This window comes from Pelobates fuscus, chromosome 10 (assembly GCF_036172605.1).
Source record: "Pelobates fuscus isolate aPelFus1 chromosome 10, aPelFus1.pri, whole genome shotgun sequence".
NCBI lineage: Eukaryota > Metazoa > Chordata > Amphibia > Anura > Pelobatidae > Pelobates > Pelobates fuscus.
The window spans coordinates 115,354,358-115,373,837 of record NC_086326.1 but is presented as its reverse complement, the minus strand read 5'-3'; the positions used below and the strand labels follow the sequence as shown (position 1 = coordinate 115,373,837).

The 19,480-nt window shown below is 44.9% G+C and overlaps 2 protein-coding genes across 3 annotated transcripts in view; one reads left to right on the top strand and one right to left on the bottom strand.

The window, feature by feature from the left end:
• The first annotated feature begins 232 nt into the window (after nt 1-232).
• TMEM134 (transmembrane protein 134) lies at nt 233-17,975 on the top strand. 2 transcript variants are annotated; one of them, XM_063434984.1, is made up of 8 exons: nt 233-339; nt 3,048-3,260; nt 13,896-13,948; nt 14,289-14,375; nt 15,944-16,020; nt 16,106-16,150; nt 16,255-16,308; nt 16,614-17,975. In XM_063434984.1, the coding sequence occupies exons 2-8, from the start codon at nt 3,141-3,143 to the stop codon at nt 16,694-16,696; spliced, it is 519 nt and encodes a 172-aa protein (XP_063291054.1). In that variant the 5' UTR covers nt 233-339; nt 3,048-3,140; the 3' UTR covers nt 16,697-17,975. The 2 variants fall into 2 exon arrangements, with proteins under 2 accessions (XP_063291054.1, XP_063291053.1); XM_063434983.1 differs by having other exon boundaries at nt 14,286-14,375.
• LOC134575640 (calcium-binding protein 2-like) overlaps nt 16,472-19,480 on the bottom strand; it is a 119,603-nt gene continuing 116,594 nt past the window's right edge. The window contains exon 6 of the mRNA XM_063434982.1: nt 16,472-17,185. Within this exon, the coding sequence (XP_063291052.1) occupies nt 17,157-17,185 (29 nt within the window). The 3' untranslated portion in view covers nt 16,472-17,156. The remainder of the gene's footprint in view (nt 17,186-19,480) is intronic.

The window sequence follows — 19,480 nt, the reverse complement described above, 5'->3', positions numbered from 1 at the left end:
ACCGGTGATATGGTGATTACAGTATAGGAGTTTATGGCTGTATTCTCATTGTTGGGTAAGTGCAGAGGGCAGGGCTGGGAGGGTATAATATCATTAAACCTGCTCGTTAAGGGACAGAAAGCAGGGACAGTCCCGGCATTGTTTACTGTTGCCTAATATGGGGGCCGGTCTGTCCTGAATCTGCCCAGTTTGGGGACCGGACCGTCCTGTCCTGGGATTGAGGGAGGAGAGAGGAACAGATCAGTATGGGAGGGACCGATAAGGGAGGAAAGGGCAGAGGCGTGGGTAATGTCTGTAAGTACAGAAAGGAACAAGTTCGATAAAACCACAAAGCCACAGGTGAGACCCCTCCTTTAATGTCTTACAGATACATAACATGCACTTCCCGTCACATCCTACCTCCAGAGAAGTAACATTGTTACCAAACTAATGATCACAGATTGGTGCAGGGGGGAGGCAGCTAATGGCCTTTGTGATAAGCCTGTAATTATAGGAAAAGCCTTCAGCTAATAAGCAGTCTGGGGTCCACAGACAAACTAGTGTAAGAGTTGTAGTAACATGAAGTAGGCTGTGTTTTCTAGGTAACAAAGTTGTGCAGAAACTTTTTTTTATTAAGTGGCATATGATATTCAGATATGCTATATAGTTATAAAAAAATAAATAAATAATACACTGCATCCTGTGATCTGTTTCCTTATTTCAGTATGTTGGTTATTTGCTAAAGTGAACATTTACCAGGAATTCAGAGATTATTTTAAATCCTAGTAATGCACACACATTCTGATGTTCATGAAAGGTCATTTTAGGCACATTGGGACAAAATACAGAGCGAACAGAATTTAATTAAATATTTCTGCTGGTTGCTACAAATTGTAGAACTTTGCAGCAGTTTGTGCATCTTGTAAATGTTAATATGCAAAGAGCTTCCTGTCGCTTAAAACCCTTTCAACAACACACCATTTTCACTTCCTACTACTCTTATTAAATGGTAAGGGCATTCATATTTCTTTTATTTCCGCATTTATACAATGGTCTCATAAATCTGTCTACTAGAGCAATGTATGAAAAGAAATCATTAAAACAATGTTGTGCTTATGGTGCTGCTAGCAGGTTACAGGCTGCTGTAGTTTAGATCTGGTTTGGAGCTCATCCTGGTTGGGTTAGAGGCAGTATAGTGGTAGAAAGAAAATGTATTCTTGCTAGTGCTTTTTTTTTTTTTTTTTAAAAAACAAATGCCCTAATTTAAGATGCCTTACTTACCGGATTTTATACTGTTTGTTATCACTAAATCCATGTATCAACTTCATAAAATGTCTGTAAAATATATATTGGGAAAACAAAACAAGGCTTTCACAGAACTCACATCTGCCATTTACTTTTCCTTAACCAGGTACTGATCAAGATTTCTTTAATTCCTAGATTCTCGTTCATTCCACTGTGGAAACATATTTATATAGGCAACACAGTATTTCATGGTATCTCATTTATAGAAAGATGGTTCCAAGAAACATTTTTATCATTCCCCAAATAATGCATTAAATCAGTTGTAATCCGTAGTACCTAAAACTTGTGTCCCTCTCTGGTTTCTTAAAGGGACATTATAGTCACTAAAACAACTTTAGCGTAATGAAGCTGTTTTGGTGTATAGAACATGCCCCTCCAGCCTCGCTGCTCAATTCTTTGCCATTTATGAGTTAAATCACTTTTGTGTATGAACCCTAGTCACACCTCCCTGCATATGACTTGCACAGCCTCCCTAAACACTTCCTGTAACGAGTCATCTAAAGTTTATCCTTTCTTTATTGCAAGTTGTGTTTAATTTATATTTTCTTATTCCCTGCTATGTTAATAGTTTGCTGGTTTGGTCTGGTTGCTAACTCACACTACCCTTAACCCTGCAAGTGTAATTATTGCAGTTTTTATAAAAAAACTTGCAGGGTTAAGTCCTCCTCTAGTGGCTGTCTTTCAGACCGCCACTAGAGGGACTTCCGTGTTCTTAGAACCCGAAGTGTTTTAAGCGACTCTGGACAGTCCTCACACTATGTGAGGACATTCAGCGTCGCCGAAATAGGCATAGGAAAGCATTGAATAACGCTTTCCTATGGGGAAGTCTAATGCGTGTGCGCGGCCATTGCCGCTCATGCGCATTAGGTCTCCCCTGCCGGCTGACGTCGGCAGGGGAGGAGAGTAGGCGGAGCCTGACCCAGCACTGAGGGACATCCGCGCTGGACTCCGGTAAGTCACTGAAGTGGTTTTAATGGATGGGGGGTGGGAGGAAGAGGGCCACTGTAGGGTCCTGCAGTGCCAGGAAAACCAATGTGTTTTTTTTTCTGGCACTGGAGAGTCCCTTTAAGATTGAAAGTGAAACCATTTTTTTTTTTTTTTTTTTCATGCAGGCTGTGTTAATCATAGCCAGAAGAGGTGTGGCAAGGGTTGCATAAACAGAAACAAAGCAATGTAACTTCTAAATGGCAGTGAATTGAGCAGTTAAACATGGGAGGCATGATCTATACACTAAAACAGATTAATTAAGCTAAAGTTGTTTAGGTGACTACAGTGTTCCTTTAAATTACAATAATAAACATAAATGACATTGTATAAATACAAACAAGCTATTGGTTAAAGAGACACTCTAACCACCATTGCCGCTGTGGTATATTGTAGCAGCTATGGTGTTGTGAGTTTATGTACACCGTTTTTGTGAAACTTTATTGGAGCAGTTTGATATTTAAAAAAAATATATATATATATTTCTCACTGAACCTGTAGCCCTGTGTCAATTTGAATTCACCCAACACTGTGTAGCAATGAGAAACTGAGGGCAGAGTTTTAAAGAAATAATACTTGATAAATTAATTTGCAATAAGAATCTATATTTAAAAGCTATAGGTTTTCATGTTCTTTCATATGTCATTAGTGTAGGTTCATAATTAAATACATTGCCAAAAGTAAGAGGTTTCATATTTGCAGTTAAATTGTAAAAACCTATATAAGCATGCAATTTTACACTTGAAATTGCACTCTTTTGCTTATCTCCTCAAATTCAGGTTATGTGACTTAATGGCTGTCTTTATCCGAAGATAGTACTAATATAGAACTGCTCTCTGCACGTGTATGAGTGACAACCCTTTACTGGATTGATGGGTAATTTTTCTATTGATGATGCGTTTGAGGTGTCTTTGGAGGACACAGGATCCAGGTTTGGAGCCATGCATTTTAGTGGGGATACAGATGCCCAGCAGAACAGGCACAAATACCAGGTTTGTTCTTATAATTACTTCTTTTTTTTTTTGTCAATAACCTTTTATTAGTTTTTTCAAAACAGATATACAGAGTGTTACAGAGAGTTTTTCAAGTAGTTGAATGACAGGCGTCTCATTGTAAACATCAAAACATATGGTTATAGGACCATAGGTTATAGGACCATAGCTTCAGGAAATTTAATCAGACCTATATCTTACATCAACAAACTGTTGCTGGTTTCGTACTGAGTTTGGCATTGGGCGTGACTGGGCAATCCCCCGTGGCCTGCAATGCTAAGGTAAAACTACTGTCAGCGGTCCTCCATGTCTCCTTGTTTATATACTAGAATATGGGAGTGTGCTTAATATTTAACTGTTATCGACGGTGCAATCTAGTTGAGCGTATTTCAAATGTTTGGACTCTGGTCTGGTAGCGTTGGCAGTGGGGCTAACCAGTTACTCCTATCCATCAGAGTGTAGGTTCATGGATCCCCGTGTACTTTCTCCTATAATGTACCCTTGACTTTTTTTACTTCTGAGAATTGGATGCATATGTTTAATTCAAATTAATTTGAAACTTCAAAAAACAAAACTTGTTACATACAGTAACCCAGTCACATTCACTCAGCCACATAAATATCACATACCTCCTTACAGTCACATGGAGTATCCTAGCTCGTTACATTAACTCTACCCACTGAATTCCATATATTTACCTAGGGCCACCATCAAGGGGGTATAGATGATATGACTGTGCAGGGCCCTATATTCGTTATGTTTTTATATACAGGGAGTGCAGAATTATTAGGCAAATTAGTATTTTGACCACATCATCCTCTTTATGCATGTTGTCTTACTCCAAGCTGTATAGGCTCGAAAGCCTACTACCAATTAAGCATATTAGGTGATGTGCATCTCTGTAATGAGAAGGGGTGTGGTCTAATGACATCAACACCCTATATCAGGTGTGCATAATTATTAGGCAACTTCCTTTCCTTTGGCAAAATGGGTCAAAAGAAGGACTTGACAGGCTCAGAAAAGTCAAAAATAGTGAGATATCTTGCAGAGGGATGCAGCACTCTTAAAATTGCAAAGCTTCTGAAGCGTGATCATCGAACAATCAAGCGTTTCATTCAAAATAGTCAACAGGGTCGCAAGAAGCCTGAGAAAAGTCAAGCGTGCAGCTGCCAAGATGCCACTTGCCACCAGTTTGCCCATATTTCAGAGCTGCAACATCACTGGAGTGCCCAAAAGCACAAGGTGTGCAATACTCAGAGACATGGCCAAGGTAAGAAAGGCTGAAAGACGACCACCACTGAACAAGACACACAAGCTGAAACGTCAAGACTGGGCCAAGAAATATCTCAAGACTGATTTTTCTAAGTTTTTATGGACTGATGAAATGAGAGTGAGTCTTGATGGGCCAGATGGATGGGCCCGTGGCTGCATTGGTAAAGGGCAGAGAGCTCCAGTCCGACTCAGACGCCAGCAAGGTGGAGGTGGAGTACTGGTTTGGGCTGGTATCATCAAAGATGAGCTTGTGGGGCATTTTCGGGTTGAGGATGGAGTCAAGCTCAACTCCCAGTCCTACTGCCAGTTTCTGGAAGACACCTTCTTCAAGCAGTGGTACAGGAAGAAGTCTGCATCCTTCAAGAAAAACATGATTTTCATGCAGGACAATGCTCCATCACATGCGTCCAAGTACTCCACAGTGTGGCTGGCAAGAAAGGGTATAAAAGAAGAAAATCTAATGACATGGCCTCCTTGTTCACCTGATCTGAACCCCATTGAGAACCTGTGGTCCATCATCAAATGTGAGATTTACAAGGAGGGAAAACCGTACACCTCTCTGAACAGTGTCTGGGAGGCTGTGGTTGCTTCTGCACGCAATGTTGATGGTGAACAGATCAAAACACTGACAGAATCCATGGATGGCAGGCTTTTGAGTGTCCTTGCAAAGAAAGGTGGCTATATTGGTCACTGATTTGTTTTGTTTTTGAATGTCAGAAATGTATATTTGTGGGGGGCGTGGTTAGCAGCCGAGCGAGCTGGACGTGTCCATGTAGAGCTCTGCTGCGACCGCGGTGCCAACAGCCTACGAAAGCGGAGAAAAATTGCCTAAACTGCTATACCAGGTTGGGGAAGTGCAATGGACAGAAGGGCCTCGAGAAAGCAAACCAAAACGGCGGCTGAACCGGGAGCAACTTTGACCGACATGTTTGCGGCCTCTCGATCGAGCACACAAGATGGCGGACGGGATGGTCGAGGTACGCCCCATCCCCCCTCGAGCCCAGTGAGCAGCGGGGCCATGGGCTCTCCGGACTCTGAGGCCAGCCAGATCATGGCTAAATTGACAGAGGTCCGCACCTACCTGGCTGCAGAGATCGCCCGTAACTCCGCGGAAGTGAAGGCGGAAATCCAGGCCTTGGGAGTAAGGACGGCGGCGCTGGAGCATCAGGTGGAGTCCACGGTTGTGGCTCACAACGCAGCTGCCGCCCAAATCAATCGCCTTACTTCTCAATTGTTGACAGCGGAGTCGGCGATCGACGATCTGGGTAACAGGTCGAGACGAAATAACGTTCGCCTCCGGGGCTTGCCCGAACAGGAGGGGGAGGGGTCCCTGAGCGAAGCGGTCCTGGGGATCTTTAAACCTCTGCTCCCCGACATCCCCGACCACTAATGGCAGATAGAACGGGGGCTCAGGGCACTCCGGGCGAGAAGGGCGGACGACCGACGGCCAAAAGACGTAATAATAAAATTCCTCTCCTTCCAAACAAAAGAGGCCCTGATGAGACGAGGCAGAGAGCGCCCGATCACCCACAACGGGGTCGAACTCGCGCTGTTTCAAGATTTGACCCCACTAACTTTACAGAGACGACGAGAATGGCGCCCCATCACTGAGCTACTGCAGCGCCATTCTGTCAAGTATGCATGGGGGCACCCCTTCCGGCTCATGGCCTTCAAAGAGGGCCGCACCAGGCTTCTTTTTCCTGATGGCGACCCGGCGCAGTTTCTGAAGGATCTGGGGATTCACCCGCCCGCTGATTTTGCTGCATCGACGGCCCAGGTGGAGGTCCTCTCTGCCCTCCCTCGCGAATGGTATGCTGCGGACGAGTGAAGATGGCGATCTTCGGATGCTGTCCCGGGTCGGATGGCTGTTATCCCGGTTGGTGAGGCCTCACAGGGGGGGATTAATGTTGCTTGGGAGGGGGTTACCGGAGCCTCGTTCCCGGGGGGTTGAAATTTTTTTTGTATATCCTTTTTTTTCTCTCTTGTTTTGTTTTTGTCATTTTGTGGCCCTGGGTATAGGGACCCGCAGTGAGGCCTCCGTGGGTTTGCGGGCTCCCCCTTTTGTGGGTGGGCTCCCTCTTGTTTGGGGTGGGCTAGGGCTTCTACCTGCTACTCGCCTTGATACCGCTCCTGCGCTGCTTCTTTGTGGCCACCCTTCCCCATAGAAACGCCTGGTTTTGGGGTCTGGCGGCAGACGCTGCATATAGGCCCGACGGGACCCATCCTACAACATTCTCTATCAGTTTCCCTGATGAGTTAAGCAGGTCCCTCGAGACCGGGACCGGAGTATCGTGCGATGGGCCTCTGTTGTCTCAGGGGTTCGAGTCTGACGGGGGCGGCGGGCGGCGGGTTCGAATGTTTTACTATGCCCGGCGTCTCGCTGCGGCATATATGTACTGTTATACTCCGGGGACATGTGTTTTGGTTGTGTCTTTCTATCTTAATCTTTCTGCACCCCCAGAACACGGCCCTACCTAATTTTTTGGGGTCTTCTGGCGAATACCGTGTACCGGCTTGTAGCCTCCCATCCCCTATTTTTCCACGTATCATTAAGTCCCCAGGGGGCGGGAGTTGCGATGCATTTTATCTGTGTTTTCATGCTCTGGCGGGGGCACGGGCCCGGTGTGGGGCGGCGGGCGGCGGGATGCGTTTTTTGTAACACCCCCTCAACATGTATGCTATTGGTTTTTATGAGCGAGGATGTGGGGTTTGACATTTCCTGTCTCTTATTATGCGGGGGGCAGTCGACCATTGGGAACCGGGGCCGGGGGTAGTAGGGGGTACATTGTTCGATATGGGATGATATGGGACGCGCTGTAGGCACTGGTTCTACAAGGGGGATGTTTTACCCCTCACTTAGGCTCCTCCATAGTTGTACGTGGGCGACAGTTGCACGCACTTCATTACCCCCGGGCGGGCTGTATTTCAAATATTCAGATCCCCATACAGTTAGAGATGATAGGAAACTAACAGTCTCCGTGGGGATCCGAGTTGGTGTCTCGTTTAAAATTCCTGTGCTATGCACCTCGAGATGCTTGTAACATAGCTCATAACTACATAAGGTATATAGTTGTCATCGTTCCCCGTATTGCGGCAAGCAAGGAGGATACTTACTTAAGGGCGTAATATACTGATACTACATGTCGCCCAGCTACTCTACTATAGTACTCATTGATTTTATGTGACCCCCTCCAACCCTTACCACTTCTGAGTTCCGATCCTTACACACAGTTTGCATTATGTTCCCTAGTATTAACCTCGCACAGCTGTCCGCTATTGAGTTATGGGGGGACAGGTTGTGATTTGCTCACTACCCCCTCCCCTGACACCCACTCCGACGCCTTCTTGAGGGGGCCCACAGGTCAGGGCCCGAGCTAAATGCAGCCCGATTACATTCCCCTACCTTTGTACACTCTAGATGTTTAAAATTTTTATCTCCAATGAAGTTCAGTTTGGCACCCCTAGGGTGCTTCCAGTGGTTGGTCTATGTTCCTGCTTCTCTGGAGCCCTTTCAGTGCTCTGAGTAAGCTTCGACATATACCCCAGTTTGTCCTGGCAATAGGTAAGACCAGGCGTTTGTTTTCCTTTTCCTTCTCAATTTTCTTACGATTCTCTCTCATAACCCTTCTACTCTACCCTACTGTCTTTCCTTTCCCCTTCTCCTTCCCCTATGTCCCCGTCCTAGTCCCCTTGGGAAGGGGGGGCCTTGTGTTCGCCCGTAGCATGGGTCACAGTCCTGATTTGCTGAGATTGGGCAAGAGCTATAGGCCTTCGCACACGACAATGACTTATCTGTGCCGGGTCCCGTGGGATCAGAGTACCAGGACAAGCTTCACGTTCCACCCATTGCCATGCCGTTAAAAATATTATCTCTGAATGTTAAGGGCCTTAATGCCCCAAGTAAAAGACGCCTTATGTTTAGGGAACTTAAACGCTTGAATCCAGATATAGCGTTCCTGCAGGAGACGCATATATCCGCGCATGCGAAGTTCACCCTGAAGGACCACACTTTCAGAGTAGCACACGAGGCTAGAGCATTAAACAAAAGGAACGGCATCGCCATACTCATACACCATAGATGCCCTTTTCGGATTGGGAAGGTGTTAGCAGACCCGGCGGGGCGCTATATATTACTATCGGGGAGTTTGTATTCCCATACGATCCACCTTCTTAATATTTACGCCCCCAACATCCCTTCCACTGAATTTTGGGATCACATGACCCAAACAGTGAATGGCCTACCGCACGGCATGATCATTGTAGGAGGGGATCTTAATGCTGCCCCATGCCCAGCCGTGGATAGGAGCCACGGCGGCGGGTTGCCAAGATCACATGGTCGAGGGAGCCAGGATAAACTACTCCGTACGTTTATCCAGCGTACGGGCCTCTTGGACATCTGGAGGGCTCACCATCCAGATGACCGAGACTATACTTATTACTCTGCACCCCATGGAACTTATTCCAGAATCGACATGTTCCTAGTGAACTCGCATTCAGCGTCGAGGACCTCGACATCCACGATCGGATCTATAACTTGGTCGGATCACGCGGAAGTTACGCTGACCCTAGATAACTTGTGTACAGCCTCCCCGTGGTCCTGGAAACTTAATACCTCCCTGCTACAAGATCCGGTCGTGGTGGAGTCGGTCCGACAGGAACACCCGATCTCAGCCCGGCCACGGTATGGGCCGCTCACAAGGCGGTTATACGTGGCATACTTATCCGTGAAGCTACACTTAAAAAGAAACGCAAAACACAATTACTATCGACTCTACTGGAGGCCCTAGGAAAAGCGGAAGAAAAACACAAGGCCGCTCCGTCCCCCAACTCGTTGGTGGACGTACAAACACACCGCACGTCGGTACGTGAGGCGCTCCTGGACGACACAGCTAGGGCCGTGGTGCGGTCCAAACGGACATACTACGAGAAGTCCAATAAAATGGATACGCTGTTGGCTAGATCCCTTCGCCCGAGACAGGCTCATTCTCACGTCACGAGAATCAAGAATGCCGAGGGCAACTATTGCACGGACCCCACCGATATAGCGAAAGTTTTCACTGATTACTATTCTAAATTATATAACCATTCTGGGGAGAGTGACAGCGATCACCAACAGCGTGCGATAGACGACGCTAGGGACTTTTTGGCTCCACTGTCTCTGCCGAAGTTGAGCGAAGGGGACGCAGCTGTTTTGGGAGCGCATATCACGGCTGACGAAATAGACGCGGCAATCTCGGCATTGAAAGGTAATAAGGCTCCGGGCCCAGATGGTTTTGAGGGCGGGTACTACAAGATCTTCCGCGAAGAACTCACCCCACATTTGGAAACGCTGTTTAACGATCTCATGGAGGGGGGCACACCAGACAGGGACATGTCGCTGGCCGACGTGGTACTCTTACCAAAACCGGGCAGGGACGATGCATAATAAATGACACTAGGGACATATACACCCGGGGACACTGGGAGACATGGGGACACTGAGACACTGGCTGGGAGACATGGGACACAGAAATTTGGGGACACTGGGAGCCATGGGGAGACACTGGGAGCCATGGGGACACTGAGACACTAGGGACACTGGCTGGGAGACATGGAGACACTGTGTGTCAGGCTGTCTGTCACTAATGCAGACTCGCTGGGGGCTGATGCAGGAGGGAGGAGCATGTCTCTCTCTACCATGCTCCCTTGCGGTTCCCACAATTCCCAGCACAGGAACCGCGGAGGAAGGGGGAGAGAAAGACAGAGGGGGAGAGAGAGAGGAAGGGGGAGAGAGAGCGGAAGGGGGAGAGAGAGACAGAGGGGGAGAGAGAGACAGAGGGGGAGAGAGAGACAGAGGGGGAGAGAGAGACAGAGGGGGAGAGAGAGACAGAGGGGGAGAGAGAGACAGAGGGGGAGAGAGAGACAGAGGGGGAGAGAGAGACAGAGGGGGAGAGAGAGACAGAGGGGGAGAGAGAGACAGAGGGGAAGAGAGATGTGGGGGAGAGAGAGACAGAGGGGAAGAGAGATGTGGGGTAGAGAGAGACAGAGGGGAAGAGAGATGTGGGGGGGAGAGAGAGACAGAGGGGAAGAGAGATGTGGGGGGAGAGAGAGACAGAGGGGAAGAGAGATGTGGGGGGAGAGAGAGACAGAGGGGAAGAGAGATGTGGGGGAGAGAGAGAGACAGAGGGGAAGAGAGATGTGGGGGAGAGAGAGAGAGACAGAGGGGAAGAGAGATGTGGGGGAGAGAGAGAGAGACAGAGGGGAAGAGAGATGTGGGGGAGAGAGAGAGAGACAGAGGGGAAGAGAGATGTGGGGGAGAGAGAGAGAGACAGAGGGGAAGAGAGATGTGGGGGAGAGAGAGAGAGACAGAGGGGAAGAGAGATGTGGGGGAGAGAGAGAGAGACAGAGGGGAAGAGAGATGTGGGGGAGAGAGAGAGAGACAGAGGGGAAGAGAGATGTGGGGGAGAGAGAGAGAGACAGAGGGGAAGAGAGATGTGGGGGAGAGAGAGAGAGACAGAGGGGAAGAGAGATGTGGGGGAGAGAGAGAGAGAGACAGAGGGGAAGAGAGATGTGGGGGGTAGAGAGAGACAGAGGGGAAGAGAGATGTGGGGGGTAGAGAGAGACAGAGGGGAAGAGAGATGTGGGGGTAGAGAGAGACAGAGGGGAAGAGAGATGTGGGGGGTAGAGAGAGACAGAGGGGAAGAGAGATGTGGGGGGTAGAGAGAGACAGAGGGGAAGAGAGATGTGGGGGGTAGAGAGAGACAGAGGGGAAGAGAGATGTGGGGGGTAGAGAGAGACAGAGGGGAAGAGAGATGTGGGGGGAGAGAGAGACAGAGGGGAAGAGAGATGTGGGGGGGAGAGAGAGACAGGGGAAGAGAGATGTGGGGGGGAGAGAGAGACAGAGGGGAAGAGAGATGTGGGGGGGAGAGAGACAGAGGGGAAGAGAGATGTGGGGGAGAGAGATACAGAGGGGAAGAGAGATGTGGGGGAGAGAGACAGAGGGGAAGAGAGATGTGGGGGGGGAGAGAGACAGAGGGGAAGAGAGATGTGGGGGGGAGAGAGACAGAGGGGAAGAGAGATGTGGGGGGGAGAGAGACAGAGAGGAAGAGAGATGTGGGGGGGGAGAGAGACAGAGGGGAAGAGAGATGTGGGGGAGAGAGAGACAGAGGGGAAGAGAGATGAGGGGAAGAGAGATGTGGGGGAGAGAGAGACAGAGGGGAAGAGAGATGTGGGGGAGAGAGAGACAGAGGGGAAGAGAGATGTGGGGGAGAGAGAGACAGAGGGGAAGAGAGATGTGGGGGAGAGAGAGACAGAGGGGAAGAGAGATGTGGGGGAGAGAGAGACAGAGGGGAAGAGAGATGTGGGGGAGAGAGAGACAGAGGGGAAGAGAGATGTGGGGGAGAGACAGAGGGAGAAAGTAGAGAGACACACAAGGGGAGGGGGAGAAAGAGGCAGAGGGGGAAGAGAGAGACTGGGAAGGAGAGGGGAGACTCCCTCCCCCACCCCCCACAAGGCTCTCCACTGCCAGCCGATCTCCCTCCCCGTTCCACAGGCACCGTGCGGGCAGCCGGCTCCTCTGCGTCCTTCTCGCACGAGCACAGAGCGTTGCCGCGTTAACACGGCAATGCTCCGGCTCTCATGAGAGTGAACTCTAGCCCTGGAGTTATGGGCTAGAGTTCAATCTCACCACTGCAACCCACCATGAATTCCTGGTGGTTGCAGTGTTGAGAGTGAACTCTAGCCCCATAGACACACTGCCCCCCCCCCCCCCACACACACACACACACACCATACACATTCACACATTGCCCCCCACACACATACACAGCCCCCCCCCCCACACACACACACATTCACAGCCCCCCATACACACATTTCCCCACACACCCTACGCATTCACACACTACACCCTCCCCCCCCCCCCCACACACACACACACTGCACCCCTCACACATTGCACCACTGCTCCTATACCCTACTACAGCCCCATATCCCAGCAGACCCCAGGTAAGTTGTCAAACAGTTCTTAAACGGTTTGACTACTTACTCTGTGAGGGGGTCCCGGCACTCCTTGCACCATAACCACTACACAGAGCAGTAGTGGTTATTGTGTATGGATTTTTTCTTTAAATAATCTACAAGTGCCCCTCCCGGGACCAGGCTCTGGATCCGCCACTGATATATGACATGTATATTATTAATGTGTGTATTAGATATATATATATATATAATTATGCCTATTATATTTACACATATATTAATGTACATTTATATATGCATAATACACAGAGAAATGTCATTAATATGTACCATATGTAATGAGCAGATATTGTCCGAGTCTTGTTGCTAAGTGCATACTCCAGCACAATAACATATTTAAAGTAAAGAGCGCACCCACAGGACTTCAAAATAAACAAGATAACGGCAATTTATTTACAGTTGTGCCCTACATACATTCACCATTTCAGTCCCATTATACTAAGCTTTTCTTAATATGTCAAGGTAGTTGGACTGAAACATTGATTACATGCAAAGGCACGTCTGCTTAAAATAAATCAGCACTTTTGTTTATTTTAAAGCCTATGAGTGCTTTTTTTTTACGTTGGAGTAATAATTTTTAATTTTAAGTTCTCTTTTCTAACACTGTATCGGCACACTATGCTGGCGCGACGCATTATGGGGCTGGTAAATATTTGTTTCCAGGGCTGCTTTTAATTCCCAGTCCGGCCCTGGCTGTAACAGGCATGCACAGCACATGAGCTGGCATGGAAATCACCCCCAGAATGCAGAACACACAGTAAAAGGCATGCAAACAACTAAGCTCAACTCCCTACCTTTCCACTTCTTGAGATGCACCAAAAGGCTCCAAAACCTGCTGCAAATGGCTCCAAAAGGCTCCACAACTTGCTGCAAATGGCTCCAAAACCTCTCCAACACCTCCACACTACACACTCACGTGCTACCCACACTTCAGTACGCAGGGGGCGGAGCTATAAACCGGGACACTTGTTTAGTATTGCGGAAAAAAAATCGTAAACCGAGGCATTTTTTTTTTTTTAACACATTTTCCACTGTATTGCTATATCGGATTGCACTCAGAAGAGGAGTTTAGAGTATCTTTAGCCTACTGAATTGCAGCAAATTATATTTGGGCAAAGTTGTCCGATTCTGATGCCCATTAGATGGGGCATTGCTTTCCCTTTCACAAAGCTTTTTCATGGAAATAAAACTAAACAACCACCAGCTGTTTGTAAAGCACGTTAACATTCTAGGGAGTGCACCATTGATTCCATTATCTGCATTTTGTGTCTATTTGTCTTACAGTATCTCTCATTCTCAATTTTTTGTTTTACTGTGGATATATATATTTTTTTCTTGCTCTAGAATTTGGAGAACTATGAAGAAATCACTGATATTAAGGTCAAAGACACAGAAAGGTAAACTTAAACTTCATTTATATGTGTGAGTATATATATCCCTTGAAATTTCTAGAATTATGCTTATTTTTCATAAACTCTTCTGCTTACCATAACTGTTGCATTGTGCTGTTCACCTTAGTGTCCTTTTTAAGTATAACATTTTCACATTTAAAACTTACAAACCGCCATACATTCTATACAGCTACTAGCTGTTATTTATAATGTCAAAACTAACCATTTTTAAGAAGCAATTTTGACTCTCTTGCATTCCTCATTGTGTCCATAGTTTGTAGATACACGAGTATTATTTGTTTGTTTTTTCATCTGAATGTTTTGACACATCTTTCTCCCCCAGAAGTTTCCCAACACTGTCATTTCACAGTTCTCAATGCTCCCTCAGCACCATAAGTAACAGCACTCAGCTTTCAAGCCGGAATTGCTTCAGGTAGTCTGTGTGTGTGTCTGTCCTTTTTGCTTTAATCCAGTTCATTTTATATGTACTTGTCACACATACATAGGACACAAGGTCACGTATTTAGGCTGGAAGAAAGGAGATTTAGTCTAAGGCAAAGAGAAGTTTTTTGTTTGTTTTTTACAGTAAGAACTATAAGGATGTGAAATTATTTGCCTGAAGAGGTAGTTTTATCAGAGTCTATACATGTCTTTAAACAGCAATTGAATAAATGGGGTAATAGCTGCTTGAGCCAGGAGCTATCTGACTGCCATTTTGGGGTCAAGAAGGAATTTTTTTCCTAGTTTGTTGCAAAATTGGAATCGCTTCAGACTGGGTTTTTTGCCTTCTTTTAAATCAACAACAAAAGGAGGAAGGCTGAACTTGATGGCCGCAAGTCTCTTTTCAGACTATGTAACTATGTAACACTACAATCTCACCCGTAGAGGCTAAATCAGTGCTCCACAGCTCAAATTTTATTTTTTTCCCCACCTGCTGCTAATCAGTGGGGGAGCGGGGGAGGGGATAATATGATCTTTCCTGGTATAAATTTAATAGCCCCACCCGTTGAGCATGGGTGGGATCAGGGGGAGATATGATGTCCCACATTTTAATGGCATGTGAAGGCATAGGTAAACCTCCTTTATAAAAACATGGAGGACCTTTTGACCCACATAGAGTTTTTAACTATTTAATGTGGCGACTGGCTAGCAAGTGCCAAGGGTTTTAACTATTTGCCCGCTGGCTGCTAGTGCTGTTAGCAGGCAAATCATTTGGATTATTTTTAAACACAAGGCCAGATTTCTGAGCTTTTAGGCCTGGTTTTGAAGCATTCCGATCTGGATTTCAGCTTTCTGGTAGTGCTTGGTGTGGCTGAAATCTGTACCAAATTCAGGCTCTTTCAGGATGTGGACATTGTTAAATAGTGTGTACAATGTATGAATTTTGCAGTTCTTTGGCCCTGTGCAGCTGGATGGTGTTTCCCTGTCCAATACAGAACCATTCGGACTTTGGTGAATAACCATTTAAAACCTTCCACTCAGCCCTTGCTGAACAAAGAAGATTACTCCATTTTCCCTTACAATTTACTCAGATTGTCCTTTTTGCTCATTACATATATTTTAAAGAAAATCTTCTTTTCCTGATTAAGCTATGGTAGCATTGACTTATGGATTAGCTCCTCCTGTCCCAGGAGAAAGGACAGGAAACAGAACTGTGAAATTACTAAAAATAGTGCCACCCACTTCTTGTCAGTTAGATTTAGCATAGATTTTATTTTATATTCATCTGGACAATATTATTGCAGGCCTGGCCAGGGTTCAGCCTCTTGCCCGTGAAGACCCAGGTATACAAAGGTGACTCCCTGGTTGTTCCCCTTTTAGTGACTGGGGCTCTGACCTGAGCTCTCTCCCTGAGGAGAAGATATTGGTTCATGGGGTGCATAAGAACATTTAGTTTTAATTTAGATTTGACAGATTAAGCTGTCAGTTTGGAAAATCACAATTTGCCAGTGAAACACAGGGTTTTCTAGTTCAACCACTCTTTATTTTTTATGTTTACAGCTGGACAAGACACCCACTGATTCAAAAGAACAAGAAAGTTGTTACTTCATCTTTTCTTCTGCTACTTTTAGGTTTAGGTGAGTACATATATCTGTCTCAGTCCTTTCCTAGATTTTCTAACTTCCCTGAATACCAGTAAATGTATTTTTCTGTCTTTTGCAGTCTTTTTGTTTATTGGTGTGGGATTGCAGGTTAGCCCTTCACCAGGTTAGTAGATGACTCTGATTTTATATGATGCATATGCACTCACAAATATATAATTTACAAACAATCAGCTAAGTAAGTAATACTATATTTATATCTTTTTACAGCTGTTTCAAGTGCCATATTTTTTGTACCTGGGCTATTACTCTTGATACCAGGAGGTGAGACACTTTTACAAATATTTATCAGTTAATACATGTTTTACAGGAGAAAATATCTGGAATTCCATCTTAGCAGGCAACATACATTACTAACCTTTCATATTTAACACCTGAATAGAGGTCATGAGATTTTTTAGTTTGTTTGTTTAAAAAAAAAAATTAAAAAAAAAAAATTGTAACCAGGTATTTAGTTTACATGTAAATTTAACATGTATGTGACATGATCAGGTGGGATTCTTGCTTACAACAATGTTGTTCTCTGTTCCTCCCTTTTCACTCGTGTGTATGTTTTTTTTCTCTTGCAGTTTACCATGTTATATTCATATACTGCGCCGTGCGAGGCAGATATGGCTTCCAATTCTTCTACCTCCCATATTTTGATAAATGATATAATGAAGAAAGCTTGTTGCTACATCAACTCTCTCTAAACTAGATATGTCAAATCAATGCAAAAGAACACCAGGAAAACACTAAAACTATTAGCAAGAAGAAAAGTATCTTGTGAAAACATTATCCTGCTTTGTGTATATTACCATTAAGTTTATAAGGCAATCTTCATCTTGCTATAAAGTTTCAGAGCTCTACCTCTTAGGATAATACCCCTATTTCTACAGATTGTTTTATGCAGAGTGCCTTTATGTATATATTTATATAAATAACACACATGTTTGCATTGCTTGTAATTAATATTTTAATGTTACAACAATAGACATTTTTAACCATGTGATGTGCATACTTTTGTACACTTTTTGATCAAAAGTATCATTTCGACACAGCTACTGGGAGACAAGGCCCTTCAAGGATTTCATTATTGTCTGTTCACACTGTGATAATTTCTTCAGCAAAGGTTATCTGGATGACAACATCATGACAAACTCTGAAACAGATTTAAAGAAATAGAGAAAACATGAAAAAGTAGCTTGGTAAAGGAAAATTCAAGAAGGACTGTCATTTCCCAGACTTTTTTTTTAATGTATGTCTCCATCGTAGCTACCTGACCATTGTTGTTAAGAAATACTAATCTGTAGGCTTTGTTATTCCTGTCACTAATTTTATATATAGACCTCCCTTCAATTTTGGCATAAAAAGGATTAAAAGATCCTCCTCTTTACTTACCTTTTCTTCCCGTGCCAAGGCTCCCTTGGGACTGCTTACCACTCCTCCTCCCGCGATGCTCCTTTGCCAGTGTTCCCCAAAGGAAAGCATTGAATCAGTGTTTTCCTATGCAGACTGCAGTCACGTTACAGACTTTTAATCGGTTACTATCACAGGAAGCACCTCTAGTAAATGTCAGTATGACAATGTAATGTTTTAAATTGCTGGATTAAATATACAGAGCCACAGCACCCAGGGAACTTCATTGAGATGAAATGGCATGGCTTACATTAGTTGTACTTTAAAGGTTCTGTAATTTGCACCTGGCAGTCAGCATAGTGAAAACATAAAAGGAAGAGGAGCATTTAAAAAAATGTTTATATTTGCAATGTTTGCCCTGATTTACCTTGCCTAAATTAGATCGTGATACATTTGCTAAATCTTTAATATCAATTGGAAAAAACCCAGAGCATCTCATGAAAAAAATGTTAAGAACTTACAGCCGATTTTCCATGTTTTATTCAGTTGAGTAAAAATGTGACAGTTCCCTTTTAAAACAATTTGCTAAAATGGATGTGGTCGTTGTTCAAGTGACAGATGAAATATTAGTTTGGTTCCCACACTTTTTTTCTATAAAGTAACATTCAGGTTTTTGGTAATTTGTTTTACATGCTTGAGATGATACAATAAAAATGAATTGATCAGAAATAAGTAGAACCAGAAAAAGTATGATATAATCAACCTATAAATTTTAAGCTCCCTTTTGTAAAACTTGTGTTAGAGCAGTGAGAAGCAGAAAGCATAACAGGTTCACTACAATATAATTAGAATGAACGAGAGATGGGGACTGTACTGAAAATACAGAGGGTGCCAATCATATAGCCAGCACCAAGAAAGAAAAAATGAAGGGGGTTGGCGAGCAAATGGCATATCACCCTTCTATGAAAAGACAGTGTTGGACGGAATAGGGTTAGGAATAGAGGTAAAAATTAAAGCAGAGGCAAATATGGGACCATGGGCTTCAATTCAAAATTAGGATGAGAAGATGCAATGGGTAATAAAGGGAAATTAAGATGTATTAAGGAAGGTGTAAATAAACAATGGGAATAGGAGGGTTGGTTGAGTTATAAATAAGTGGGGAGGAATGAATGGAAAGGATAAGTGGAATGAGGATGGGTATACATTGTGAAGGGAAGTGGAAGGTGAATTAAACATGGAAGATCAAATTAGGAAATCTAAGTTATTGGCCTACTTGCAGCCAAATAGTTCCAATCCGGTGAATAGTTCCACAAAATCTCAGGGTATCTAGTGGTCAGGTGCTCGGTGGGCATATAGGTGATTCCCCAAAGTTCAACCTAATTGGGAGGGAGGGGGGGAATAAGCACATGGTGACACCTCTTATCTTCTCCCTACAGTGACGATAGTCCTTGGGTATTTTTAGAGGGTTCTGGTCATTCTCTTTGGAATGGATGATAAGATCTCTAGAGGCAAGGAAATTTATTATCAGAAATCACAGTGGGAGCTTACACAGCAGGCACACTTTCCAGAAATCCCAACCTTTTTTAGACCTAGGCACAATTCTGGGAGAATAGACCGACTGTTTTTTTTAAGTTCAGCAGCAGGTTGTAAATGTGACATTGTCGGGGTTATTAACTAAAGTGCGAATTGTCAAAAATTCAAAGTGAACTTCAAATTTATGGCCAAAATAGCTGAGCTGGAGTTCAGTTACTCTGGCATGATTTGCAAAGACCCCAATGGGGACTTTGCCGCATGGTGCTCCGTGGCTGTGGGGTGCAATAGAAGATACGTTTTACTTACCATTATCTTCCTGCTGGTCCTCTTCAGCTCTTGGCACTTGATCTGCCAGGAACCCCTGTAAATGCATGCGCAAGAGTACAACACTGAGGTCTGTGGAAGATCCTGCAAGGCCTTCCATAGATTTTATATTGCGATGAGCGAGACAATGCCTTATTCCCGCAGCTGTCACTATCAATGGCTAGGGGAATTGACAGAACTTGACAAAGGAAGCTAGCTCTTTTTTTTGTTTGCTTGTTAATTTGTATCAAGTGATGGAAAA